The 26,209-nt window shown below is 44.3% G+C and overlaps 1 protein-coding gene across 1 annotated transcript in view; it reads left to right on the top strand.

The window, feature by feature from the left end:
• The window catches only part of HECA (hdc homolog, cell cycle regulator), a 43,458-nt gene that overhangs the window by 6,239 nt on the left and 11,010 nt on the right, over positions 1 to 26,209 (top strand). The window contains exon 2 of the mRNA XM_065931258.1: positions 22,848 to 23,897. Within this exon, the coding sequence (XP_065787330.1) occupies positions 22,848 to 23,897 (1,050 nt within the window). The remainder of the gene's footprint in view (positions 1 to 22,847; positions 23,898 to 26,209) is intronic.

Raw genomic sequence — 26,209 nt, 5'->3', positions numbered from 1 at the left:
GGATTAAAGCTGGGCCTTGTGTCTGAGGACATGGGCAAATGAACTGAACACATAAAGTTAAGTTAGTTACTCAGTCGTGTTCGACTCTTTGTGACCCCGTGGACTGTACCCCATCAGGCTCCTCCGTCCATGGGATTCTCCAGGCAAGAATACTGGAGTGGGTTGCCATTTCCTTCTCCAGGGACTTCTTCAGTATAGGTGGTGGTTTAGTTGCTAAATCGTGCCTGACTTTTACGACCCCATGGACTGTAGCCTGCCAGGTTCCTCTGTCCATGGGATTCTCCAGGCAAGAATACTGGAGTGGGTTGCCATTTCCTCCTCCGAACACATAAAAGTGAAGAGTAATTCAGAGGAGGTGACGTGCTCCGGGTGTTCTTTGGGGGTCAACTGGGGCTTAATATTATTAAGAATTAAAAGACCCTTTCCTCTCCCCAGGTGACAGCTTGAAAGTTCATTCATTAGCTCCTGTGTTTGTTTGCTCATTCACTATTTTGTTCATCTGTGCACTTGTGCGTTTACTAAACATTTGTTACGTGCCCGCTGCCTTCTATGACTGGGAGTGTAACATTGAATTGTACGTGGAGACACCAGAATCTGCACCCCCACAGGCTCATGGTGAACCTGGGAGAGAGACATGTACACGTCAGGGGTGATGATCATAGGTGCCCAGTACAAGAAAGAATTTGAGCTGAGTCTTGCAGGAAGAGAAGCAGTTAGCTCTGAAAGCAGAGGAAGGGTGTTTCGGGGGTGGCTGGGGGCGGAGGGCGAGAGCCTTGAGTTCTGGTTGCTGCTGTAGTCGTTCGTGGCTGGTGTGAGGTTCGGTGGTGGAAAGGAAGTGGGTCCAGACAGTCAACTCTGGATGCTTTGTCACCAGTACAGAACCATCCCTGAGGTTTATAAGCAAAGACATGATTGGTTGAGCCTGCGAGGGGGAGTAATCATAGGTTGGCAAGCTTGTAAAGTTGTTGTTTATTTTAACATCATGGGTATCTTTCGGCAGTCTTTCTTTTATTACCGCTAATCATGGTTTGGTGGTCCAGCCTGCCGCTGACCGTTGATTGTGATTTTTTAGTAAAGTAGTGGGCACACGGCACACACTGCTTTTCTGCAGAGAAAGATGAAAGTGTGACAGCCCCGAGGAAAAGTCTCTCTTAATTGTAGGCACCAGCATCCTGACGCTCTGTTAGCCATGGGAGGTTAGCTAATTGAGGTGAACTTCAGAGAACCTGACGCCAAGGGAGGGCTGGCTACCATATGAGCTGAAGGGCTTCCTCTGGATGGAGGGGCTATCGCTATGGTTTATTTTTCACATCTTGATAGAAGGTGTCTATCTCTGTGCTAGGTTGGGCTAATTATATTTGTCATTTTATTTTTTATCTTCATTGAATCAGTTTTAAAACAATAAACTCTGGTGAGGGAGATGTCATTATTTTATACAAAATAACTTTTTAAGTCTGTGCATTTCAGAAAGCTTCTATTTCTCAGTGGTTGGTGAAATAGTAGCTTGCTTTATTTAATCAACAGGATGCTTTAGCTCAGTTGTACTTGAGAGGTTTGTGTAAACTGGCAAAAAATAAGTAGCATTTCTAATTCTTAATTGTATGTTCTGATTTATCAGAAGTGGATAGAAAAACAAATTATTTCTTCTAAATTATACTTAGGAGGATAGTACTTGAAAGGAATCTAAAAGTTAGAAACAAGAAAGATATTAAGAGGAAGTTTAAAGAAAAGTGAAGGAGAACCTAAAAAGGAAGTGTTAAATGTTAATCATATCATTGTTTAGAATAATAAGAATGTTTGCATGGTTTTCATATGTACACATATAGTGCGGTGTATTGATACTTCACTGATTGTCAAGGAGGAAAAAACTTTTCTTCTCCCCTCTTAGGTTCATGATTTTGGGGCTTGCAAATTAAACTGACAGAGTAGCAAGAGAAAAGACAGATTTACTCACAAAAATGTGACTCAAAGGGGTGGTTAGAATTTGTGGCTTATATACTATCTTAATAAGAGATGGGGAGGGGAGAAGGGTTCTTCTAGGAAAGCGAGTGGCTTCTTAGTAAGAGTAGGGGAGAGGGAGAAAGGGTGCCTATAGGAAAGCAAACGAATTTTTGAAGAGCTCAGTGGGCCCTAAAATAAGACACAGGTGATGATCATTTTGTGACAGTGTGTGTTTAGGTGTGGTGTGGAGACTTATTTCTGATGGTAAAAGGTTCTCAGGTTGCTTTTGAAAGGGGATTTATGACAATTGAGTTCTTTTGAGAGGCTCTGTTTTTAGGCAGAGATTTTAAGAACTCAAATGCCTTCAGCTTAAAATAATTTTTAGGCCACAGTGGCAGATTCTGAACCCCTTCAAAACTTGTTGAAGTTCAGTATCACCCCCATAATAGCAGTTACGAAAGATAGTGCTATAATTCTGAATTTCTATTTTTCATTTTATTGGACGTTTATTAAATAGATGTCCTTAAGGCATATGCCTTTATAAACTGAGAGGATAAATTAGGCAAAAGTTAGGAAGATATCAACTTGCTCCCTATAAGTAAAGAAGATACACTCTTCAAATTTCAAATGGATGTTTTTCCTAGGGGTTAGTATAGGTTTGATACCTTAGATCATGTCCCTGTAAATCATAAAAGCATCTCAGGAGTCTTTTGACACTGGTATTGAAACTAAATCACGGACTATTTTAGGTTTCTAAATGAGCACTCCTGAATGTGACAATTACATCAATATAATATTTAGTTGAACTGTAGAATTTGTTAAACTGACACATTCATGTTATGCCTGACAGACCTCAGTGCCTGGACAGAAATGGAGGGAATGGGGAATGGAGGGAATCAAGGTCTGGCTGTTTTTGATTGGCAGCAGGTGCAGGCTGTAATCTGAGAGGCTGAACCTGGGATGCTTGGTGGTGGTTGTTATGAACAGCGCTGCCAGAGGCCACGAGAGAGCCTGGCATTGGAAAACAGGAAGCGTTTTTCTGTGATGGGGGCAGAAACGTGCATGTCTGATACACAGGGCAGCTTGGAGAATTCTTCCACTTCACCTCCTTAGATCTGTTCTTACTGGGCAGTGCTTAGAAGTTGGAGTATTGTTAATCCTATAATGACATGATCCCGCTGTATTGGGCATTTAGTTTTACGAATGCTGATGATGTGTTGTGGTTCAGTAGCAAATTAGGTAAAATGCCTGGATGGTAGTTATGTTGGGGCTGTAGAACCCCTGGAACCCACAGAAAGCAGGAGCAGCTGTTGTCGGCAACAGGAACAATGATCACTCCCTTTATGGAGCTCTGACTGGGAGCCAGGTGGGACCCCTGCCGTCTGCAGTCTGTGTTGGAGGACAGGGACACGAAGCTCCAGAGATGGCCTCCATCTCTTTTTGCAGAAAAGGCACACTGGTGTTGGAGAGATGTGCTGGACCCTGATGTTGCAATCAGATCTTACATGATACTGGGTCTGTTTAGACTGATATGCAAACCTGTGTATGAATGATGAACAAGTTTTTAAGTAGAGGGCTTAAATTTAGTATAAAAACATTAAGGGAAGCAATCATTGTTATTATTGTTTAGTCACTAAGTTGTGTTCAGCTCTTTTAGATCCCATGGACTCTAGTCCGCTAGGCTCCTCTGTGTGTGGGGTTTCCTAGGCAAAAATCCTGGAGCGGGTAGCCATTCTCTTCTCCAAGGGATCTTGCCAATCCAGGGATCAAACTCAGGCCTCCTGCATTGCAGGCAGATTCTTCACCGCTGAGCCACCAGGGAATCCCAAGAAAGCAACAGGGCCATTTAAATTACTTTTAAAAGACCTCATGCTTATCTTTCTGGTGCTTGAACTGAAATTAAATTTGTGAAACAAGAAAACACTTGAGCAAGGAAGCACTTAGCTTACACATTGTACACTCATGTTAATCTGATCCTTCTCATGACAGAAGGACTTCCTGGGCTTGGGATGGCGGAAACAGGACATTTGAATGGACACAGTTCATAGCGAGGATGCGATTATCTTCTTTAGGCCAAAGTCCTAGAAGTGAAGTGAGATCACCCACCGGTCACCAGGCATGTGACTTTCAAGGCTTTGATACATGTTGCCAAACTGCTGTCCCTAAAGGGTTTCCCTCTTCCCACTGACTCTGGCGCTGCATGGAGTGCTCCATTCATATGCCAATCAGATAGGTGAAAAGTCACATCCCATTGTAATTTTCATTTCCGTTTATTGAATTGCCAGCTGAGTGAATGTCTTTTTCTGTGTATACTGTTCATTTGTGCTTTTCCCTGTTTGTGTTTTTTGTCCATGTAACTAATGGGCATTGATCTGCACACGGTCTTTGTATATTCAGCATACTTTTTGACATACATTTCCCCTGGCTGATTGTTTATCTTCTTACCTTGTTTGAAGCATCCTGGCTGGTTAGAAATGTTATAGATTTGTATGATCCCAGAAAATCCACGTAGAGATAGAAACTCAAGAGAAAGACAAGAGAGAGTGGGAAAGTTGTCTGTAAAATTACTTGTAGGAAAAGCAGTTCGGGCCTGGAGTCAGGGTAGTGACTGAATTTATTTGGGTATCAGTGCATAGTAGCACTGTTAGGTTTGTGAGGTTCTGTTTCCTTTTTGTATTTGTTTCACAGGATTGATTATAGTTCCTGCCACCCTCCTTCACCTCTTCCCTGACCACTCTTATCCAGTTGACAGCTGAGCTCCCATGCTCAACACCTGTCTTTTCCTGCTCATTCTTAAAGTCCCCTGCAGTTTTTATTCCAGCCAGTTCCAAGGACTTTGAAACTTGTAGATAAAAGCTTACTATTTACTTATCACCTCTGTTACAAACTGAGGCCTCTTATGGCTAAGTTACCCGTAAATTCCCTGTGATCATAAACTTAAATGCTAAATTATAGGAAAGTTCTCACTTTTTTTCATTCTGGCACTTGGATTGAAATTACATTTCTGTGTTAAGAAAGTGAGAACACAGAACTCACCTGGACCAAGAGTTTATTTGCACCCTGTTCATCACACTGATCCAGTCTGCCCTGTGCTTCTCAAATGTCTGTGACTTGCAGTTCAGTTCAGTTGCTCAGTCGTGTCTGACTCTTTTGTGACCCCGTGAACCTCAGCACGCCAGGCCTCCCTGTCCATCACCAACTGCCGGAGTCCACCCAAACCCATGTCCATTGAGTCAGTGATGCCATCCAACCATCTCATCCTCTGTCGTCCCCTTCTCCCCCTGCCCTCAATCTTTCCCAGCATCAGAGTCTTTTCAAAAGAGTCAGCTCTTCACATCAGGTGGCCAGAGTATTGGAGTTTCAGCTTCAACATCAGTCCTTCCAATGAACACCCAGGACTGATCTCCTGTAGGAAGGACTGGTTGGATCTTCTTGCAGTCCAAGGGACTCTCAAGCGTCTTCTCCAGCACCACCATTCAAAAGCATCAATTCTTCAGCGCTCAGCTTTCTTCACTGTCCAGCTCTCACATCCCTACGTGACTACTGGAAAAATCGTAGCCTTGACTAGACAGACCTTTGTCCGCAAAGTAATATCTCTGCTTTTTGATATGCTGTCTAGGTTGGTCATAACTTTCCTTCCAAGGAGTGTCTTAATTTCATGGCTGCAGTCACCATCTGCAGTGATTTTGAAGCCCTAAAAAATAAAGTCAGCCACTGTTTCCACTGTTTCCCCATCTATTTGCCATGAAGTGATGGGACTAGATGCCATGATCTTCGTTTTATGAATGTTGAGCTTTAAGCCAACTTTTTCCACTCTCTTCTTTCACTTTCATCAAGAAGCTCTTTAGTTCTTCTTCACTTTCTGCCATAAGGGTGGTGTCATCTGCATAACTGAGGTTATTGATATTTCTCCCAGCAATCTTGATTCCAGCTTGTGCTTCCTCCAGCCCAGCGTTTTTCACGATGTACTCTGCATATAAGTTAAATAAGCAGGGTGACAATATACAGCCTTGACATACTCCTTTTCCTATTTGGAACCAGTCTGTTGTTCCATGTCCAGTTCTAGTTGTTGCTTCCTGACCTGCATACAGGTTTCTCAAGAGGCCGGTCAGGCGGTCTGGTATTCCCATCTCCTTCAGAATTTTCCACAGTTTATTGTGATCCACACAGTCAAAGGCTTTGGCATTGTCAATAAAGCAGAGATAGATGTGACTTACAAGAGATTCCCAAACTCACTGCTTTTTTGAAGTGTGTGAGATTTGAGAGCCCCAGGTCCTAGCTTGAGGTCTGCCATTTTGCAAGGCTGATGGCACTTTCTGAGGCCAACTATTCTTATCTGTGGAAAGCAGGATAACATGATATTGTGTGTGACTAACTTGTTGCAAAAAACTGTAGGGCTCTTTGAAAAAGCTCATGGTTGTGTCATGCTTTGGGGTTTGGGTGTTTTCTAGTTGGTGTTTTGGTTTTCTCTTTGTCATGGAGTTGTGTGTCCACGTCCCCTGGTGGTGAATGCATGTTCTGATTTGTTGAAAGAACCCAGGGCCAACCTGGGCTTTGCCCCACAGCTTGCAGTGAGTGTTGCTCTTCCAAAATGCTGATTCTGCTTCCTTGGGAGAGCCTTTCATTTCTCTGCAGCTTCAGGTCTGGCAGCTCTTGCTGTGTGGGTTTTCCCAAGGAATCTGCAGTGTTGACCTGCTGGTCTCAGGGCGAGCGTCCTCCTTGAGTGAGCTCTTCTAGGGTTTCTGACCCACTGCGGGGAAGGCCTGCAGAGGCCGAAGCCATGGGGCGGGTGCTCTCCCCCAGCCTGAGTAGAGCTGACTTGTGGATTGTTTCATTGTGCTCTGTGAATCATCTGTCCCCAGGTTTCATTATAACCACAAACTGTGCTGTGGTTTTAACCATTTGATTAGCAGAGCCTTGCTTTGGCCTGTTGTACTGCATGATTTGCACTGGTGTGCCTGTGTCTGTAATCATGCCTTCTTTAGTTTGTGTCCATTCACTTCAGGCCTTTGTGCTCCCTGCTCTTTACCAGCTTCTTGGGTTCTGTGGAGTAGGAATTTGTGTTGTAAAAGCGTTTGGGATACTTTCATAACACTTTTGTGCATGTGTGCTAAGTCGCTTCAGTCGTGTCTGACTCTGTGCTATCCTATGGAGCCTGCCAGGCTCCTCTGTCCTTGGGATTTTCCAGGCAAGAATGCTGGAGTGGGTTGCCATTTCCTCCTCCAGGTCATAACACTTCGGGCTGTTTCCTTACCTCCCTTTCAGATTTTACATCTTAAATAAGATTAAAGAATTGTGAATATGCCAATTATGGATTTTAACAAGATAACTTCTATAGGCATATGATACTTGGTATGTATCTGTGTCAGTATGTTTCTATAAATGTATGGATGCGTTTTTTAAATATGGATGCGTTTTTTAAAATCATTATTTTTCTTGGTATTTGGTTGATTAGAAACAAGCCTTCTCTTTGAGATATTCAGATTTGAAATTTTTGACTTTGTATCAGTTTTCCTCATAATTTATTTTTTAATGTTCCATGAGATGTGTGATCTAAAGATGACTTGGAAGAGTTTTTGAAGAATTAATTTGAAATTTTTTCTCTTGACAGATTTGGAAATACTGATTAGAATTTATATGGAGTATAATCATATATACATTTGTATATGTTTATATACTTTAATATAATTGTATTTAACTGGACAAGTTCTTTTATGACAAAAGAGAAATTTCTAGATATTTTTGCCAACTCTTTTATAGATAGTATATTTCCCCTCTTGTTTAGAAATGAATAGTTTTGAACCTTTGAAAATAGTTATACTATAAAATTATATTTTGTGTCCCACAAAAATTAGTAACTGGGAAAGGAATGATTGTTTAGTTATTAATATAATGGCATCTTTGGCTTAGTATATCAGTGGGGTAAAAACTTGGAGCTTCCTTTGCAGTAGGAAATTTTATGGCGTACTCTTCTGAAAATAAGTCATAGCAGCTTTATTGAGTATGTATACGTGGTGAACTACTGAGTTTGGACATAGACACGATTTATTTTTGAGTCTAGTGTTCATTTTCACTGAGGCACGTATAAGGCTTAGACGCACCCTCTCCTTTGACAAGTCTCTCCTTGTCACAACAGGTTCTGTAACTTGCTTGTTGGTTGCTGATGCAGCGTTTCAGAAATAGGCCAAGTAGTGTGGCCCTCCAGGCTAAATCTTTGTCTTCTCTCCCTGGCTCACAGCAGAGTGGCTGCAGGGGTGGAAGGGAATGCTATAACGCTTTCCCCCAGGTTTATTTTGAAGGGAAGGCAAGGGAACTGAGAAAGTGTATTTTTCAGGGAGTTCAGCAGGATAGGAAAGGAATATGGAAAACAAAGGAGTGTAAGGATAGGAAAGGAATATGGAAAACAAAGGAGTGTAAGGATTTGATTTAGCTTGGAGTCTGGATAGAGTAGGGAAATGAATTTAGCCACGTTGTGCTGGGGATTTATTGATTTAATGACAACAGTAGCCTGAAAGTCTTCTTGGGGGTTGTTGGCATGTTGACCCAAGCAGGGTTCAGGCAAAGCAGGTTGAGGTTCTGCTTCTCAATGCCAGCTCTTTCTGCTACCCCATTTCACAGTGTCTGCTGATACAGTGCCAAATCTGTGTGTTCTTTCCAAGAAAAGTTGTTTTATTCTTGTTGACGAGTAAGCCTTTGCTCATGGCTTTTTTTTTTTTTTTTTTTTGAGATTAGTACTTCTGTTAGCTAGAGTAGATTTACCTCAGTCTCTTTCTTTGTTTTTAAGGAGTGCAAAGATTGGGTGTCAGGAAATCTTTATATTGTAATTGGGTTTAAGCACTTGTTTCTTTCACTTGACTTTCTGTAGACCTAGTTTTTAAATAATTCTGGATTGATGTGGGCATTGACTGTTCTGAATAAACTTGTGTAACCAGATCATAGTAAGTAGTTTGATAATTTTGAATGAGACACTATTTCAAATTCGAGAACTGCTTACTGTATCTTGTTACACAGAATTATTGGTCACTGCCTCTCCTTGTAAGCTGGCTCTGTGCTCTTTATTGATCTCTGCAGTGTGGGTGGGTATGGAGGAGGGAAGGCGCCTTGCTAGCTTAATGACCTTGGGCAGAGCACTAAAGGATTCTCTTGTGGGCTTAGGACATGTTTGTAGAATCTGAACCAAGGGATTGTCTTATTTGTATTGTGTGAAATTTTGGTATTTTTAAGAAACATTCAGGGCAAATTATGAAACCTTTATATTCATCCTGATATTCAGCCTAAAGCAGACGTATTTGGGGTCTGGGTCCTTTTAGGTCTTGACATGATCTCTGGTAGACAAGAAAACTGTGAGTTTTCTACTTTAAAGTCATTATTGACACAGATTTCTTACTGGTATCAGGGTTTTTGAGCCAGGATGGAAATTTTTAAATGGATAAAATGTAAATCTGTAGCTTTCTATTTAGTTTTAACTTCAGACTAGGTAGGCTTGTGAATTTTAACTGAACCTAAGAAAGAGTGAGTCTAGGAGAATAAACTGAATCTATTGAGACAACTTAAAAAACCCAAGTTGTTAAATATAGTTGAAGAGCACATTGTTGTTCCTTTTTTTTTTTGGTTGGTGGGGGAAATATGAGGCTTCCATGTTTATTTGGGTAGAGTGGTTTGTCTGAGTAAAAGTCTTGTGTTTAAATCCTATTCAAAGCATGAAAATATGTTTAACTGAATTTAATCTCCATGTACTCAACTTGCTACCCTCTTTGGAACAGTCTCACACACTAAAATAGCATCAGAGAGGATAAACTAAATCAGAGGTTAAGACAGATATGCTTAAGTGAGCTTTACTATAGCTCCCATACTAATTAAAACAAGTTGACAAAATACTCTGAAAGTATTAGTTTCCCTTCGTTACAGGACTTAATATCTTTTAAAAAGTTTTAGTAGAGAAAGGTCTCGAAATAGTTGAGAAAATTTACTTAAAAACTTTTTTAGTTTTCACTTGAGAAAACACTCAGCAGTTGGTCAAGAAATGATTTCTAACCCCTGGTGAGCCTGAGGTGTGGTGTGGGCACCCGTCTCCTCCTCCTCTGGTCTGCGCTCAGTGCTGCCCCACGGGGCGGGCTGGTGACCCCAGCAAAGGCTTGGCACACGGGCCTCGTGGGTGGCCAGGTGGGAGATCCAGGCCTGGACCTGGTCCTGGCGCTCTCTGAGTGTAGCCGAGGGACGTGGGGCTTTGGGCTGGGAGTTTCTGAGATTCCTGAAAGCATGTGTGATGTCATCATTGTGTAATCTTCGGCAGGCTGATTTGAAGGTGTTGATAAAATTTTTTTAAGACAGATATACTTAAGTGAGCTTTACTATAGCTCCTGTATTAATTAAAACAAGTTGACAAAATACTTTAAAAATACTTTTTTTGCTTGTGTATCCCCTAAAGGAATTTGAGAAAGCAAAGTCCCTTTTACTTAATACTGTTTCACCCTGTTTTTGTTTGTTTGTTTCAGTTTAAATGCAGAGGGTACAGTCTTCAGTTTATTGTAAATCTTGTCATTTTGATGTATTTAAACGGAATCCAAATATCATAGTAACTTGATAGCCATAGTCATTTAAAAGATCATGGTCAGAAATTTTACATTTTTTTCTATTTTTATCATCTTGTCATTTTTCTATAACAAAATATGTCTTTAAACTTAAATTTATATTAAGAACTCCTTCCAGAATGGCAGAAAGACCTCTAGATATCTGCCTCTCCTTAAAAACAATGTGAACACTGGAAAAAATGATCAAAATTAACTTTTCAGAATTCTAGAAATTAACAAAAGACTTGCTATAATCCTTGGAGTTTTTATTCAAGGGAAATGACTGAGTCATAGTAGGAACAATGAATTTTGTTTACTCTTAACTTGCTCTGTTCCTGTTCCCTCTGCCTGACTCCATGATGGCTTGTTTTTTTTTTTTTTTAATATCTACATTTGTGTGTGTGTGTCTGAAGTATGGTTGATGGTTGATTTGCAATGTTGTGTTAGTTTCTGGTGTATAGCAAAGTGATTTAGTTTTCTACATGCATATCTATATGTATACTTTTCAGATTCTTTTCCTTTGGTTGTTATATTGACTATAATTCCTTGTGGTATACAGTAGGACCTTGTTGTTTATCTATTTTATATATAGTAATATGCATGTGAAAGTAGCTCTTTGCGAGCCCATGGACTATACAGTGCATGGAATTCTCCAGGCCAGAATACTGGCGTGGGTAGCTGTTCACTTCTCCAGGGGATCTTCCCATCCCAGGGATTGAACTCAGGTCATCTGCATTGCTGGTGGGTTCTTTACCTGCTCAGCGCCGAGAGAAGCCCTGTAATATGCATGGTAGTTTTAAAACAAGCAGCCTAGTAGTCATTGGAGGGGGAAGAACAGGTTTGAAGCTTCCTAGAAAACTCTAGTCCCAGAGACCTGCCATTGTTTGACGTGTCTGGAAGCTGCCTGGTAAAACCTCATTCACAGGGCTGGTCTTTATTTGACCTGGCTCAGAGGTTACCCAGTGTTAGAAGCCCTCTTAGGATGTCTGCTGAACACACTCAGCAACAGTTGTTTGTTCTTTTTTTTTTTTTTTTTTTTTTTTTGCAACCCCCTCCCCATTCCTGTTTGTTCTTTTAATTGTGATACTAGCCAGCAGCCGTGATACCAGTTGGAGCAAACAAGAAATGGGTCAAAACACTTAAGAAGAATGTTCTGAAAGTGCGAAGTCCGTAAGTGGTTTTGAGAAGCTCTGACACATTCCTGGTGCCCTAGAGCAGGGGTCCCCAGCTTCCAGGATCTAATGCCTGATGATCTGAGGTGGAGTTGATGCAGTAATAATAGAAATAATGTGCACAGTAAATGTAATGCACTTGAGCCATCCCGAAACCATCCCCCCAACCCTTGATCTATGGAAAAATTGTCTTCCATGAAACCGATCCCTGGTCCAAAGAAGTTGGGGACTGCTGCTCTAGAAGACTGTGCATGTGGGCAGGGCTCAGAGCATGCCCAGGGAAGACTTGAAGAGCCCCTCATTCTTGATTCTGGCTGATTTTGAGACTCCAGAAAAGCTGAAAGTAAAGGCCAGGAAGGTTGTAAATTGCTGAAGCGTTGAAGGCTTACCCGACACACACACAGCCCCTGGCACGGGGTGGGACACTTACTGTTCAGGGCCTGTGAGGGAGTCTCCGTCCAGCTATTAGCTGACCACTAAGCTAGCTGAGCAGAAACTTCGGTGGCTACATGTGATGGAAAATAGAGACCTTACAGAATTAGTCACTGAACAAACAAACAGCAGTAACAACAGCAGCAGCATCCTGGAAGGAGAGAAAATCTGGTTTTCAGAGTTGCCACGGTTATTAAAAGTGTCTAGTTTTCAACAAGAAAAGTATAAGATACTCAAAGACACAGGAAAGTGTGGCTAACAAATTTATTCATCATTTGCAGCCCCTGTGTGAAGCTCTGCACTGGGCACACAACAGGTGTTCAGAGTGTTAATGAATTGACCTGTAATTAGCTGATTTTCAGAGACCCTATGTGTCTTTGCTTTTGTATTACATGTTTAACCCTGAGGCAAACCCTGGTGTGTTTATTTTGTCCCCTAGAACAGGGTCTTTATTAAATGATAACTATTAAAAGAAACCATACCTTTGCCCAAATGAGTGTTTATTAGTATTCTGGAAAATTTGAAAGCTCTTTAATTAATTAAGTATAATAAATCTGCTAAGAAAACCGCCTCATTCAGAGACCAGATTAGTTTGAAATATTTCCTGTGTGAAGTTTGCCTGTGTAGTTTGACTTTTTACAGCATTTTGAGAATATAACTATTGTAGTGTTTTGCAAATGTCCAACTCTCTAGAGACCTGTAATCGAGTGCTGTTATCCAGTATTTGACTTATTTATAGTAAAGATTCCAAAACTGTAGGTTGTCAGACCTAGTAAACCGGTGTTACATCTACATATCTGGACATGCTTATTAAAAAACCTGGAAACCAAATCTGGCCTCAAATCTGTAATATTTGCAGATGATAAATAAACCTTTACTGTGTTCACGATTAGTCTTGAGGATGGCAGAAATTCAGGGTTGTTATGTACTGTGTTGGCATCCCCTGATTCATCCCAGGAGCAGAGGAGGAAAGTGGAACTGCTGAAGACATCACATCAGTGCACAGAGTGTTATCAGTATATCCTGGTTTCAGATATTTATTTGTGTATATTTTTCTATATTTTTCATGATTCTTTTCTGCTCCAGTGTCTGTAAAAAAAAGATGAAGCAAACCTACTGGACCTGCAAGCCTCAAAACCCCATACCACTGCAAGGAGAAGATGCTCACTGAATTTGCATTGGTGCCAGGCAGGAAGGCAAGGGAAGATTAATATCCTGGAGAATGTGGTCAGAATTCCAAAAGGTGTTGACAGATCCCTGCCGACGCTAATGCTAGGCTGCAATATTCAAAGAGTGACATGAGAAGGAGCAAACTATAAAGCTAATAGTTGTTTACTGGCAATTGTAATTGCCAGAAGGACTGGGGTTTACAGTGGATCTTGAGGCTAAAATTTAACTGTTGAAGAACTTGGTTAGGAAAAGCCAGGGTCTTTTGTTGTTGTTCACTGTGGAAGTAATGTTGCATCTAGAGTAGGTGTGTATGCGTGTACACCTGCATGTGTATGAAATTACACTGTTAGGGGGATATCTGGTTATTCATAGATACACTCATACCGCTATGTATGACTGTGTGCCTTATTTCAGTTGACATGTTATAAACTTGTTTTTTCTTATATTCTTATATGTGAGTACATGTGTTTATAATTAGTGTACCAATGGACGTGACTTTTACTATTAAAACAAGTTGTCATTATAATTGCTGATGCCATTAATAAAGGCTCGATGGCTGTGGTAATCTGCTGTTGTTGCTGTTAGGTTGTACAGCGGCATTTTTTTCACTTGCCATCCTCTAAGGGCTCAGATGGTAAAGAATCTGCCTGCAGTGCAGGAGAGAGACCCCGGTTTGATCCCTGGGTGGGGAAGATCCCCTGGAGAAGGGAATGGCTACCCTTTCCATAGGATCGCAAAGAGCCAAACACAGCTGAGCGATTGACACGTTCATCCGTGGAAGGTGAAGCTGGTTGGACTCTCATAGCTGTCAATGGCCATGTAACCTCGCAGCAGGTTCAGATTGTGTGGCCACATCTGTAATACTTGTCATTTCGCAGTTCATTGCTCTTTTGTCTGCCTTTCCCCTTAGAGCTAGTCTCTGCAGTGAACATGGGACTGTCCTTTGCCTATTTGCCAGAAATGAATTCCTGGGTTTGCTAGGTGAGGGAGGAGTGGGAAGAAGGGGAGGTAAAGAGGCTGCTGTTGGGAAGAGCTGAGTGGAGACAAGACTGGGCCCACACGGGGATGACAGAGTCTAGACTTCGTGGGTTAGAGTCCCAGAGACAGGATCCCCTCTTCCCAGAAGACGACGAGGTAGGTTCGAGTTGGCAGGCGCCAGAGTCCACTTCATCATGTCTCAACTTCACCAGGGAGGCTGCGAGCAGGTGATGGACGAGGCATCTGTCTGGTCCAGGTGGGACAAGGAGGCCAGAGGGGCTGGATTGGCCGGCAGAGCTCTGAGCAGCAGGAGTCAGCCTGGGATGTGTCTGAGAGACACCAGGCCAGTTGGGAACAGGTGGATGGCTAGGTAGGAACAGCAGGGTGGGAAGCTGAAGGGGCTGAACCCAGGGGAAGGAGTGAGAGTGTGGAGCCGGTGAGCACAGCGGCTCCAGGACTCGGTGCTTATGCCGCAGCTGCTCCTCAGGGGTGGGGTGCAGGCAGGCAGAGGGGACAACCCTTCCCAAAGGGGCTGTGTTTGTGGGGCTCATGGGCTCTGTGGGTCAGCACTGGACTCTCCTCTCAGTTTGCCTCCTTTTCTGGCCGACTTTGGAAAGTGAGGAGGGAGGAGAGCATCTGCCCCCCACCCCAAGTCCACAGTTTGATATGAATTAGGCAAAGCTGGTTTGAAATTTACAGGAAAAGGTGGGGAATGGATTTTTGTTTTGATCATTTATAGCCTCCTCCTACAAATAAAGTGGCTTTCAAAAATACATGTAATACTATAAGAAATAATAAATAAGTGAGAATATTAGCAATAGGGATGATACTGTTAGGAAAAATAGTGGATATCTTGGGGCATTGCAAGAGGTGGGTCACAAATGCGGCTTTCTGATTTCTTGTACCCGGAGGGAAGAGGCAAACAGAGGCAGAGGCCTGCACTCCAGGGTCCATCAGACAAAAAGCAAAGCAAAACAAAACCAGTGAGTCACAGAATGTCATAAAATACTGAACACTGTCCACGACAATACCCTTTCATAAATAGATTTATCAGGCCTGCTCACATCATTAAGGGGCTTCCCAGGTGTCACTAGTGGTAGAGAATTCACCTGCCAATGCATGTAATACCTTCATACTATGAGAGACACGGGTTTGAATCCCTGAGTCGGGAAGATTCCCTGGAGGAGGCCATGGCAACCCACTGCAGTGTTCTTGCCTGAGATTCCCATGGACAGAGGAGCCTGGTTGGCTACAGTCCCTGGGGTCACAAAGAGTCAGACACATGGAGCAACTGAGCATGCATGCGTGCGCATCATGCAAAGCAGCCTGTCCAGGGAATCAAACAGTGTGGTCCAGGTGATCAGCCCTGTGACACCTGGCTCAACTAAGAGAGAGCTTTTACCTGGTGCAAGGCTGACGCACTCAGATGCCTCCAGGGTCCTGGCATTTGAATGAGTACATGAACAGGGCTGGAGTGGAGACCTGAATGACCCAGAGAGGGCACGATGCATCTAAAAGGCATTTACACTTCATAACAAGAATCCCTGTATTGGTTTAATAAGACACTGCAGCCCAGACCACCCCACTGGAGCTCAGATCTAGAAGAGTGTGGACATCATCTATGACATCTTTCCTAAAATTTGTTTCTCTCAGTAGAATGTTTGGATGGTATTGAAGAGCAGTCAGTCGTGGGCATATTTTCTGACAGGTGCCTCGTCTGCAGATCAGGCCCCTGTTGCCAGTTGATCACACAGCTGGATGTTTTACCCATCGGACAGACTGGGGGGAGGTGAAGCCATTTGTTTTTTCAGCTGAGGCCTTCGGGAATCCAGAGGCAAGGGGAGGGCCCAACTCCACTGTGGCCTCTGGCCTTCAGGCACCATTCTGGATGCACCATGAGAGAAGTAAGCTAGCTAGCTAGCAGTTTTGGGACACTGTACTTGTAACTTAGGTGGTAAATGGGAATCACATAAAAATATTATTTTGAAGTTTTGATTATGTCTGTATTTGGAATATTTGTGCATGCAAAGGGGAGGCCATTGACAGGGATAATCAGAATCAGATTCTTTTGTGTTTCAGGGAAGTAAGGAAAATGATTTAAAACTGGATTATAATACTGGAGGATAACATGAGGTCTTTTCTGGAGTCTCAACAGTGGGATAGTTTAATAGCTGGGCAGTCTGTTGTTACATATATGCACACATCCAGGCACACACGTGCACATACACATGTACTTAACCTGGAGTTCTGTCTGTATCCTGTGATATTGTGGTTTGGTTCTGAGAGCTCATGGACCAGTCTTCAGAGTGAGTGCATGCAGTACATGAAATGCCAGGGTGCTGTGTAGTTCTCTGTGATCCAGTGCCCTCAAGATCTAAATCTCCAAGCAGGAGAAAAGGCAGTCTGCTAATTTATTTCCTAGTATCACGTGATCCCATTGTATGCAAATTTAATTATGTAAATTTCAACTGACACATAAATGATAATAAAAGTTTCATGTTATGTGCAAAATTTCAGCAGGCACATTCCCCAAATTATGCATCAGGCCATCTCTGTTTTCAAAGCCAGCAGGTCAACTGAATTGTAAAAATGCTTTGTTACCCAATGTCACATCCTTTTCTTTTTAAGAGAAATACCTTCTAACCCTTGGCAATATTATGTGAACTCTTGTTGCTTACAGATATCCTTCATGGATTTAAGTGACATTTGTGTTATTATTTTCAAATTAGCTTATAACTCAAACCTTTATTACAGCATTCAGAGTATCCGAGTTGTGCTAATAATACTCATGCTGGAAAACATCCTGAAAGTCTGTAACTTTAGAACAGAAATAGGATAAAACACTGTGTTATGCCATACTGTCAACTTATGAGGTACAACTGAGAAATATTAGAGATAATGCTGATATTAAAAAGCAGCAGTAAAGCAAAAACGCAGCACAGCGGCTGGGCTGCAGATTTATGTGTTCCGAGGATGCATTCCCCATACTCCGCCCGCAGACTGTGAGATAATCAGTCTTGAATTATGTAAGTTCTTTAGGAGCACATCTCATGAATCAAAGGCAGCCATGCTTTTTGTGAATCCCTGTTACCCAGGCTTGGAAAAGATCATTTTAGGTTAAAACTACATATAGCAAGGTACTTGGCTGACATTGAGTAGAAGATCTTTAAGGGGCTAGGAGAACAGAATTTTCCTTCTGCTTCTTTAAAGCTTGTCAGTGCATATTTAGTGACTTATTTTATGCATGCTACCCTGCTTTGTTTGTGGGGGGAAGCACTTATTTTTTGCACTTACTTACAGATGGAGAAAGGAGGATGGTCACTTCCTGGTTGTAGCTTTGCTCTAAATGCAGTCCTTTTGTTTCTGCATCAAGTAATATAAAGTAATATAAAGTGATAGGGCTTTTAATAATAATAGCTTGTATTTAAATGGTGCTCATTATGGGCGGGGCACCATTCAAACTGCCTTAATAACTCCTTTGATATTCACGGCAACCCTTTGAGGTAGGTGCTTACTCTTGTTTTACAGGTGAGAAGAAAGAAGCTCAGGGAGGTTGAAGTGACTAGTCAGAGGTCTTAAAACTGCCAAATTCAGAGCTGAGAGTCAATCCAGGCTGGTTGGCTGGCTCCAGACTCAGCATCCTCAATCACCATGCTCTGGCCCCTCGGGAAGCTTGGAGATAGATGCGCATCCTCCGGTCAGAACAGTCGCCCCCCCCGCCCCGGGAACTTGCTCTGCAGACACGAGGGGGTGCTCCCACTAAGGAGTTACTGTACGGAACAGGGATCAGAGCCGTATCATAAAACAGTTGTTCAGAAACCTTAAAGTGTGCATTTGGTACCTGGATGCTGAAGGAGGGTAGAATAGATCACGGTGAGTTTGAGGAAGTGAGTGTGAGGGCCAGGTGGTGCCTGAGAGGGACTCCTGGCTGAGTCTCCAAGGCCTGGGGAGACTGATGCACAGGGGGCTGAGCTCCCCGGGGGCCACCTTCCCCGCCTTCCCTCCTGCAGCTCTCGTCACTGCAGACTCCTAAATCTGACTGGGCCCTAGTTGCCTTCCACGAGACACTCATTAGGCATGACATAGTTTTCACTGCAGAGGGTTTGCAAGGATGAAAGTGACAGAGTCCCTACCTTAGGCTTTGTCTAGAAAGCCTCACATGACTTCAGAAGCCTCTCCACCCGCCAAACTCCCCACCTGCCTGTGATGCTTGAAATTATTTTTTTTTTTTTTTTTTGAAATTATTTTAAGAGCTGTGAGAGCAGTTAATTTCACAGTTAAGAAGCTGAAAACAGCAGTGTCTGGTTTGGGGGTTCCTGTCAGTGTGAACGAGTTTATCAAGAGCTTTGGGTTGGTTGGACAGCCAGTGTAAATGGCCACTGTCAGATCCTTCCCTTTCACTAGGTGCCGGGGCTGGGGGTGGGGAGGGGGACACCAAGGCCAGAGGTGGGAGGGAGGATACAGGAGGAGACGGAGAGGGGCAGATGTTGCCCAAGTGATGTCAGCCTCCTTATCTGATTGTCCACACTGGAAACGACTTGAGATTTTTGCCCAGAATGAGGTGAAACTGGAAGTGAAAGTCACTCAGTCTTGTCCGACTCCAGGCCAGAATACTGGAGTGGGTAGCCTTTCCCTTCTCCAGAGGATCTTCCCAACCCAGGGATCGAACCTAGGTTTCCTGCGTTGGTTGCAGGCGGATTCTTTACCAGCTGAGCCACAAGGGAAGCCCAAGAATACTGGGGTGGGTAGCCTATCCCTCCAGGGAATCTACCCCACCCAGGAATCGAACTGGGATCTCCTGCATTGCAAGCGATTCTTTACGAACTGAGCTATCAGGGAGCAGAAGGAGGTGAACCCTGATTATTTTCACTCAGGCAGGGAGAAAGAGAAACTGAGTGTGAGATGTTTGATGGTGAAGCCGTAAAAACGGGTACTGGAGAGTTCCTGTACGTTTTTTAAAGCCACACTCTCTTCATATAAAGGAATGTTTTCTCATTTTGCTTGTTAGGCAGCACAGCTCAGACTAAAGTCCCGAGGGCTGCGAGTATCAGAGGGCCTCACTGAACGTGAGGATTCCCTTCTCCTCACTTCCCCTCATTTATACCTTTTTGGGACTGCTATTCTTAATAACTAGGAATTTTCTAAATTTAGAAGTAGCTTTCAGGAAACAATCAAATACGTTCTATAATGTGGCAAGTTTTGTTATAGGTGTGATATTTGAATGCCACTAGTGCTGTTTTTTTACAGTTAAAAGAACGTTTGCTATATGTTTCAGTAAATTGCAAAACATAGGAAACTGAAAAAAAGGCATGACATAATTCATTTATTGACTTACTTTCTAAATGTCTTGGAGCAGCTTGCATTTAGCGGGGGAGCACTAAATTTAGAGAGTTTTTATGGAACTTTACAGTCACAAAGCGCTTCCACCTGTATTTGAGGTGAGTGAGCACAGGCATCTGTATCCTTACTTTACAGATGAGGAAACTGCTCCAAGTCAAACAACTAGTCAGTGGAGGAACTGGCACCCACACCCCTTTCATTCTTCCCAGCTGCCTTTCCAAACAAATCCTGGAGGAAATCGTGTCTTTGAGCAGGAAGGCAAGCCCTCCATGGCTTCACTAGAAGCCTGTGTAAGAAAAAGAAAAGGGGGGAAGAAAAAGAAGGCTGTGTAGATATAAAAGCCTTGTCAGAGGCCCTTTCCCAAGGCTCCCCTATTCCTCACCCTGTTCCTCAGAGGCTCGCCCTAAGGCTGGAGGTATGTAACAGGGTGAAGTGTCTATTTTTGCATATGTTTGGTGTTAAACAAGCCCTGGCTTTATATCTTTGCACGCATGCCAATGCTGTATTTAGCGCTTCCCAGGTGGAGCTAGTGGTAAGGAACCTGCCTGCCAGTGCAAGAGACACAGGATACCTGGGTTCAAACCTGGGTCGGGATGATCTCCCGGAGAAGGAAATGGCAACCCCACTCCAGTATTCTTGCCTGGAGAATCCCATGGACAGAGGAGCCTGGTGGGCTACAGTCATAGGGTTGCAGAGAGTTGGGCATGACTGAAGTGTCTTAATGGATACACTTGGCCTTATGTATGTTTATGAGATCTAACCATAAGGCCACATCAGAGTGGCTGCCATGTGAACCAGCAGAGCTGGCAGGTTGGAGTGGAGACACTTCACTGTGGAGTCCCCCCTGGAGAAGCAGGTGGGAATGGCTGCGATGAAGACGGATGGTGTTAGAGGGACAGGGACGAGGGGCTGTGTTCCCTCCTCTGTGCATGTGGTCCAGGCATGGACGTCTTCAGAGCTCTTACCATGGCTTGCCAATCTTTCCAAGTCCAAAGACATGATATGTAGGAAGTGCTCGGGATTGGTTGAATGATATGCATTTGGAACTTTAAAAAAAAGATGTAAGAATTAATTTTTCCCCTTTTAGTCTACCTTTCTTTAATGTGAAAAATAACTTTTAAAAGAAACATCAGTCAATCTCAACATTTAAAATTTAAAGTTTTGGATATTGTGAATGCAGAGGTACTCCTGGGTCATTCTTAAATTTGATTTCCTTAGTCTTGGGTTAATATCATTTTGGTTTTTGTCTGTACATTTCAGAGTTGCTCCCTTCAAAGCTGTTCCTCTGCAGGATTGATGATAAAAGCCACTGAACTTTGTTTAATTGACTAATTAACATTTTAAAACACTATGTTTGTGACATAGGAGCCTAGGTGACTACAGCTAATTTACCCAGTGTACACACAATTCTTCTTTTCAGTGGGCTTCCCTACCCTGGTCTTTCTGCTAGGATCACAGCCTCTCCCTTCTGCTCTGCTTATCATGTGTGGGTTTCATGTGCCAGTGTCTTTTTAGGGAGCCTTTATGCAGCACTGGATGTGTGCAAGATCTGAGCCCAGTGGTGCCAGGAAATCAGATAAGTGCAATAGGCATCCTCACCTAAGTCATCACCTGATGAGACCACAGTGTGGACTCAGAGAAGGTTCAGATCAGAACCTTCCTGGGAGTGGGGAGATCAGGATGCAAGGGAAGAGGGGGGCCCTGGTGTCTAGAGGTGGGCCTTGAAGAATGGGAGGAAGCGGAGGTGGTTTACTGCATGCCAGGCTCTGCTCTAAGCACCACCTGTGTGTCCATATATTTCATCCTTTTAAGAACCATTTAAAGTCCATTCAGTTGACACCTGCATTTTGTACAGAGGAAGCTGACACAAAGAGAAGTAAGCTGTCGGCGAGCACACAGCTCATCGGTGGTACTGCTGGAGTTCTCAGCCAGGCAGTCAGGCTGCAGAGTTCATGCTGTGAATTGCTACCCTGGGCATTTGGGGCTTGGGCAAGTGAAGATGAAGCGTTGTGACTCCCAGGAGGTAGATGGGGAAGCCATGGTAATCACGGAGGTGGATGAGTCAGTTTGGGCCACTTTGCTGAGTTCCTGGAACCCCACACTGAAGGGGATGATTGGACCATAGAGGGCCATCGACTTGGTGGGCCCCATCGTTGGCGTCGCTTCGTTTGGTGGCATGTTGTACTTGTCATCGGTGGGCAGCGGGGATGCTGGGAAGGTTTAGGGAAATTGCATAGCTTCCAAATGTTCATAAATCTTATTTACTTCTTAAGAAATGGGGTCTACTCTGTGTTACCAAGTTTCACCTCCCTTCTGGGAACCTGCTTGGCCTTTTGTACACCCTGTGGGTAGAGATACCTTTGTGCTCCTGCTTGCTGTCCTCATAGCTTAAGGAGAATTGTTTTTTTCTTCATGAACTGGCAGTGTAATTCTCTGTAGACAAACAATTAGTTTAATCAAACATCCCGCCATTAGGTATCAGACCATTCTAGAGTGCTGGGCATGAAGCAAGTCTGTTTTCTTTCTCCATGGTATTCAGGATTACCCAACCCTGTGAGAAAGGGTTTGAGAGCCCTTGTGGAGCTACCATCTGAACTTGTTGGTTCAGTTGTTCTTGTTATTTAGTTGCTAAGTCCTGTCCAACTCTTTGCCACTTCATGAACTGTAGCCCACCAGGCTCCTCTGTCCATGGGATTTTCCAGGCAAGAATACTGGAGTGGGTTGCCATGTCCTCCTCCAGGGGATCTTCCCAACCCAGGGGTGGAACCCACATCTCCTGCTGGGCCGGCAGATTCTTTATGGTTGAGCCACTGGGGAAGCCCTCTTGTTGGTTCCTTAGCTGCATCCTATTTTCTAGTTCAGCGGAGGGATTCATTTTTAAAAGAACCCTGAAACTGCCTGTCATTGCACTCATGTCTCAGGAAGACCTCATACTACACTGTTGCAAGTACTGATGTGCAGCTAATTGCACTGTGAAGGATTTGGGCTTTTTGAAGCTTAATGGTTTTTTCAGCTGATAACAGATATCACAGAATAAATTCATCCCACCAAAAGAAAGCGGTGAGCGTTTTCTAACCCGGTCTGGTGTTATTCCAGTAGTGGGAATCTCCACACCAGAAACGTGCTGTCCCTTTGGCATGACCGGGCTCAGGCGGGATGGTGAGTGCGCTTTGCCCTCACCCTTGGCGCCGGCTGGAATCGCAGAGCGCGCCCGCTGAATCTCTCTCTCTCTGCCTCTCCCCAGAAGCCCCTTGTGCGACGCCGCTGATCTGCAGCTTCGGGAGGCCGGTGGACCTGGAGAAGGACGACTACCAGAAGGTGGTGTGCAACAACGAGCAGTGCCCGCACAGCTCCTGGATGCACCTGCAGTGCTTCTACGAGTGGGAGAGCAGCATCCTGGTCCAGTTCAACTGCATCGGCCGCGCCCGCAGCTGGAACGAGAAGCAGTGCCGCCAGAACATGTGGACCAAGAAGGGCTACGACCTGGCCTTCCGCTTCTGCTCCTGCCGCTGCGGCCAGGGCCACCTGAAGAAGGACACGGACTGGTACCCGGTGAAGCGGATGCAGGACGAGAAGAAGAAGAAGTCGGGGTCGGAGAAGAACAGCGGGAGGCCCCCCGGCGAGGCGGTGGAGGAGGCCAAGAAGTGCCGGCCGCCCTCCAAGCCCCAGAAAGGCCTGAGCCACGACCTGCCCCGCCGGCACTCCATGGACCGGCAGAACTCGCAGGAGAAGGGCGGCGCCGGGGCCGGCGCGGCAGCCTACGGGGCGCGCTCGCCCTGCGGCTCCCCGGGCCAGTCCCCGCCCACCGGCTACTCCATCCTCTCCCCTGCCCACTTCAGCGGCCCCCGCTCCTCCAGGTACCTCGGGGAGTTCCTCAAGAACGCCATCCACCTGGAGCCTCACAAAAAGGCCCTGGCCGGGGGCCACGTGTTCCGAAACGCCCACTTTGACTACAGTCCGGCGGGGTTGTCCGTTCATAGGGGGGGCCACTTCGATGCGCCCGTGCAGTTCCTCCGGCGCCTGGACCTGTCCGAGCTCCTGACTCACATCCCCCGCCACAAGCTGAACACTTTCCACGTGCGGATGGAGGACGATGCCCAGATGGGCCAGGGCGAGGACCTGCGCAAGTTCATCCTGGCAGCCCTGAGCGCCAGCCACAGGAACGTGGTGAACTGCGCCCTGTGCCACCGGGCGCTCCCGGTGTTCGAGCAGTTCCCGCTGGTGGACGGAACTCTGTTCTTAAGCCCCTCGAGACACGATGAGATCGAATACGATGTTCCCTGTCACCTTCAAGGTACAGGTGTTCACTCACCTTGCCTGTTTTCTGTGTGTGAGAAGTGAAAAGCCAACGAGAAGGGATGGCTGTGTTCAGGCTTCATTTTAACTGCGGGTGTGTTTTTGTTCTAGTCAGGAGCTAGCTAACATTTGAATATTTCAGCTCTGCCCAGTGAGGTGGTGGAGATGGTATCCTTCACTCTGATGTCACAGTATACCAAGTATACAGTGGTCCTGGTGGGTAATTTTATGTTTTTGTCTTGCTCTAATTTGAAGAGAGGATTCGGATGTGTAGTGTTTAGTAATTGGGAAGAAAGTTAGAGAAGGAATTGCATAAAAATGCTTTACTTGCTATAAAATAGTTGCCTTTGCAATCTGTGTTAATATACTCAGCAAGCTATAGTATATTCTCTTTGATCCTTGTAAACATAACACAGTGAAGGAAAAGGAGGGGTCAGAGACAGTGAGTTTTTAGATTAGTTGAATTAATGTTAAAATTTGTGGAAGGTGAGACTTTCTTGATCACAACAAAAGGAAAAGTCAGATATTGCTCCGGTAGTGAGGGGTGGCTTCCCTGGTAGGTCAGCTGGTGAAGAACCTGCCTGCGGTGCAGGAGACCCCGGTTGGATTCCTGGGTCGGGAAGACCCCCTGGAGGAGGGGTAGGCTGCCCACTCCAGTATTCTCAGGCTTCCTTGGCTCAGAAGGTAAAGAATCTTCCTGCAATGCTAAAGACCTGGGTTTGAGCCCTAGGTTGGGACGATACCCTGGAGGAGGCCATGGCAACCCACTCCAGTATTCTTGCCTGGAGAATCCCTATGGACAGAGGAGCCTGGCGGGCTGCAATCCATGGGGTCACAAAGAGCTGGAGATGACTGAGCGACTTAGCACACACAGGCGAGAGCAGGAGGTGGGGAGCTTGTCAGTGCTGCGGATAGCATACGGAGACTGAGACATCTCAGCCAAAAGTGAAGGACAGCCTTGGTCAGTGGACAGAAGACGCTGTCAATTCATGTAAAACTATTGAATTTATATAAATATGGGATATGTGACATATAAGCTGTTTATATGTCAGGTGTGTTATATGTTTAAAACTGTGCTGAGAAAGCCTATAGTAAGAAGGATATACCCCCACTTAACTTCTTCCTGCCAGCCCCTGCTGTCTCACTTCTCAGAGACACTCTCACATCTTAACTAACTTCATATTTTTACCATCATAATTTTAAAACAACTAACTTCATTCTCCAGTTTTAGGTATTACCTATTGATATACCTTTAAAAATTAAAAAAAATTTTTGGGCTGTGGGCACGGGCTTTTCTCCAGTTGTTATGGGGTGGGGGGGGCTAGTCTGTAGTTGCCGTGGGCGGGCTTCTTGTGGTGGCTTCTCTTAATGTGGAGCCTGGGCTCCAGGGTGGAGGGCTTCAGTAGTTAGGGCATTTGGGCTCAGTAGTTTCAGCTCCCAGCTCTAGAGCACAGGCTCAATAGTTGGGCTCACGGGCTTAGTTGCTCTGCCGTATGTGGGGTCTTCCTGGACCAGGGATCAAACCTGTGTCTCCCGTATTGGCAGGTGGGTTCTTTACCGCTACCCATAGGGAAGTAAAGTATTGATCTACTTTTAAGGTGGATGATGATTGATGCTTTCTTGTATCTTCCCCTTTCTCTCAGGATAATGCATCAGAATTTTTAGTTGAATACATCACAATTCTTAGCTGAATCCTTAGTGATTTTGCTGTTATGAGTATGTAAATATTTTGTCTTGAGCCAGTAAGTATAGATGTATTTCCTGTATAGAGAGTCTTGTGTTCCAGGACACCTTTTGTTTTTATCAGAGTTAATAATTGCTTAACCTTTATTGAAGCTTTGGTTGGTAGTTCTAACTCTCCAGCAACTCTACAAACCACCTTTCAAAAACATTTCCACATTACCAGTCAAACATTTTATGAATTTTTTTCTAGAAATTTTTTTTGTGGACACTTTCACCTTCCTGCTCCTGTCCATCCTGGTGCACCTAAATACTACCTAGCTGTACTACTTAGGTGTCCTAGGAATTCCTTCATCTCTTTCCTTTTTTTTTTTTTTTTTTACCTTGGAGGTCTCAGATTGAAAACTTGAGATCATGCACCATCACACCCATGGCTGCCGCTCATCAAGCTCCAGCGTGGCTGGTTTTGTTGGATACTGGTCAGCTGTGCACTGTCGACTCTTCAGAAGCACGCACTGACAGAATCCCATGCTATCAGCTGCTCCATTGGCCCACACACATGATCTTTCCTTTTTTTTATCTTCTGCTTCCTTGATCTCACACTTTCTTTTTTATTCTTAATTTCCTGTT

This window comes from Muntiacus reevesi, chromosome 3, assembly GCF_963930625.1.
Source record: "Muntiacus reevesi chromosome 3, mMunRee1.1, whole genome shotgun sequence".
Lineage (NCBI taxonomy): Eukaryota > Metazoa > Chordata > Mammalia > Artiodactyla > Cervidae > Muntiacus > Muntiacus reevesi.
Note: the sequence above shows the minus strand (reverse complement) of the source record. Positions and strands in the feature narration are given on the sequence as shown.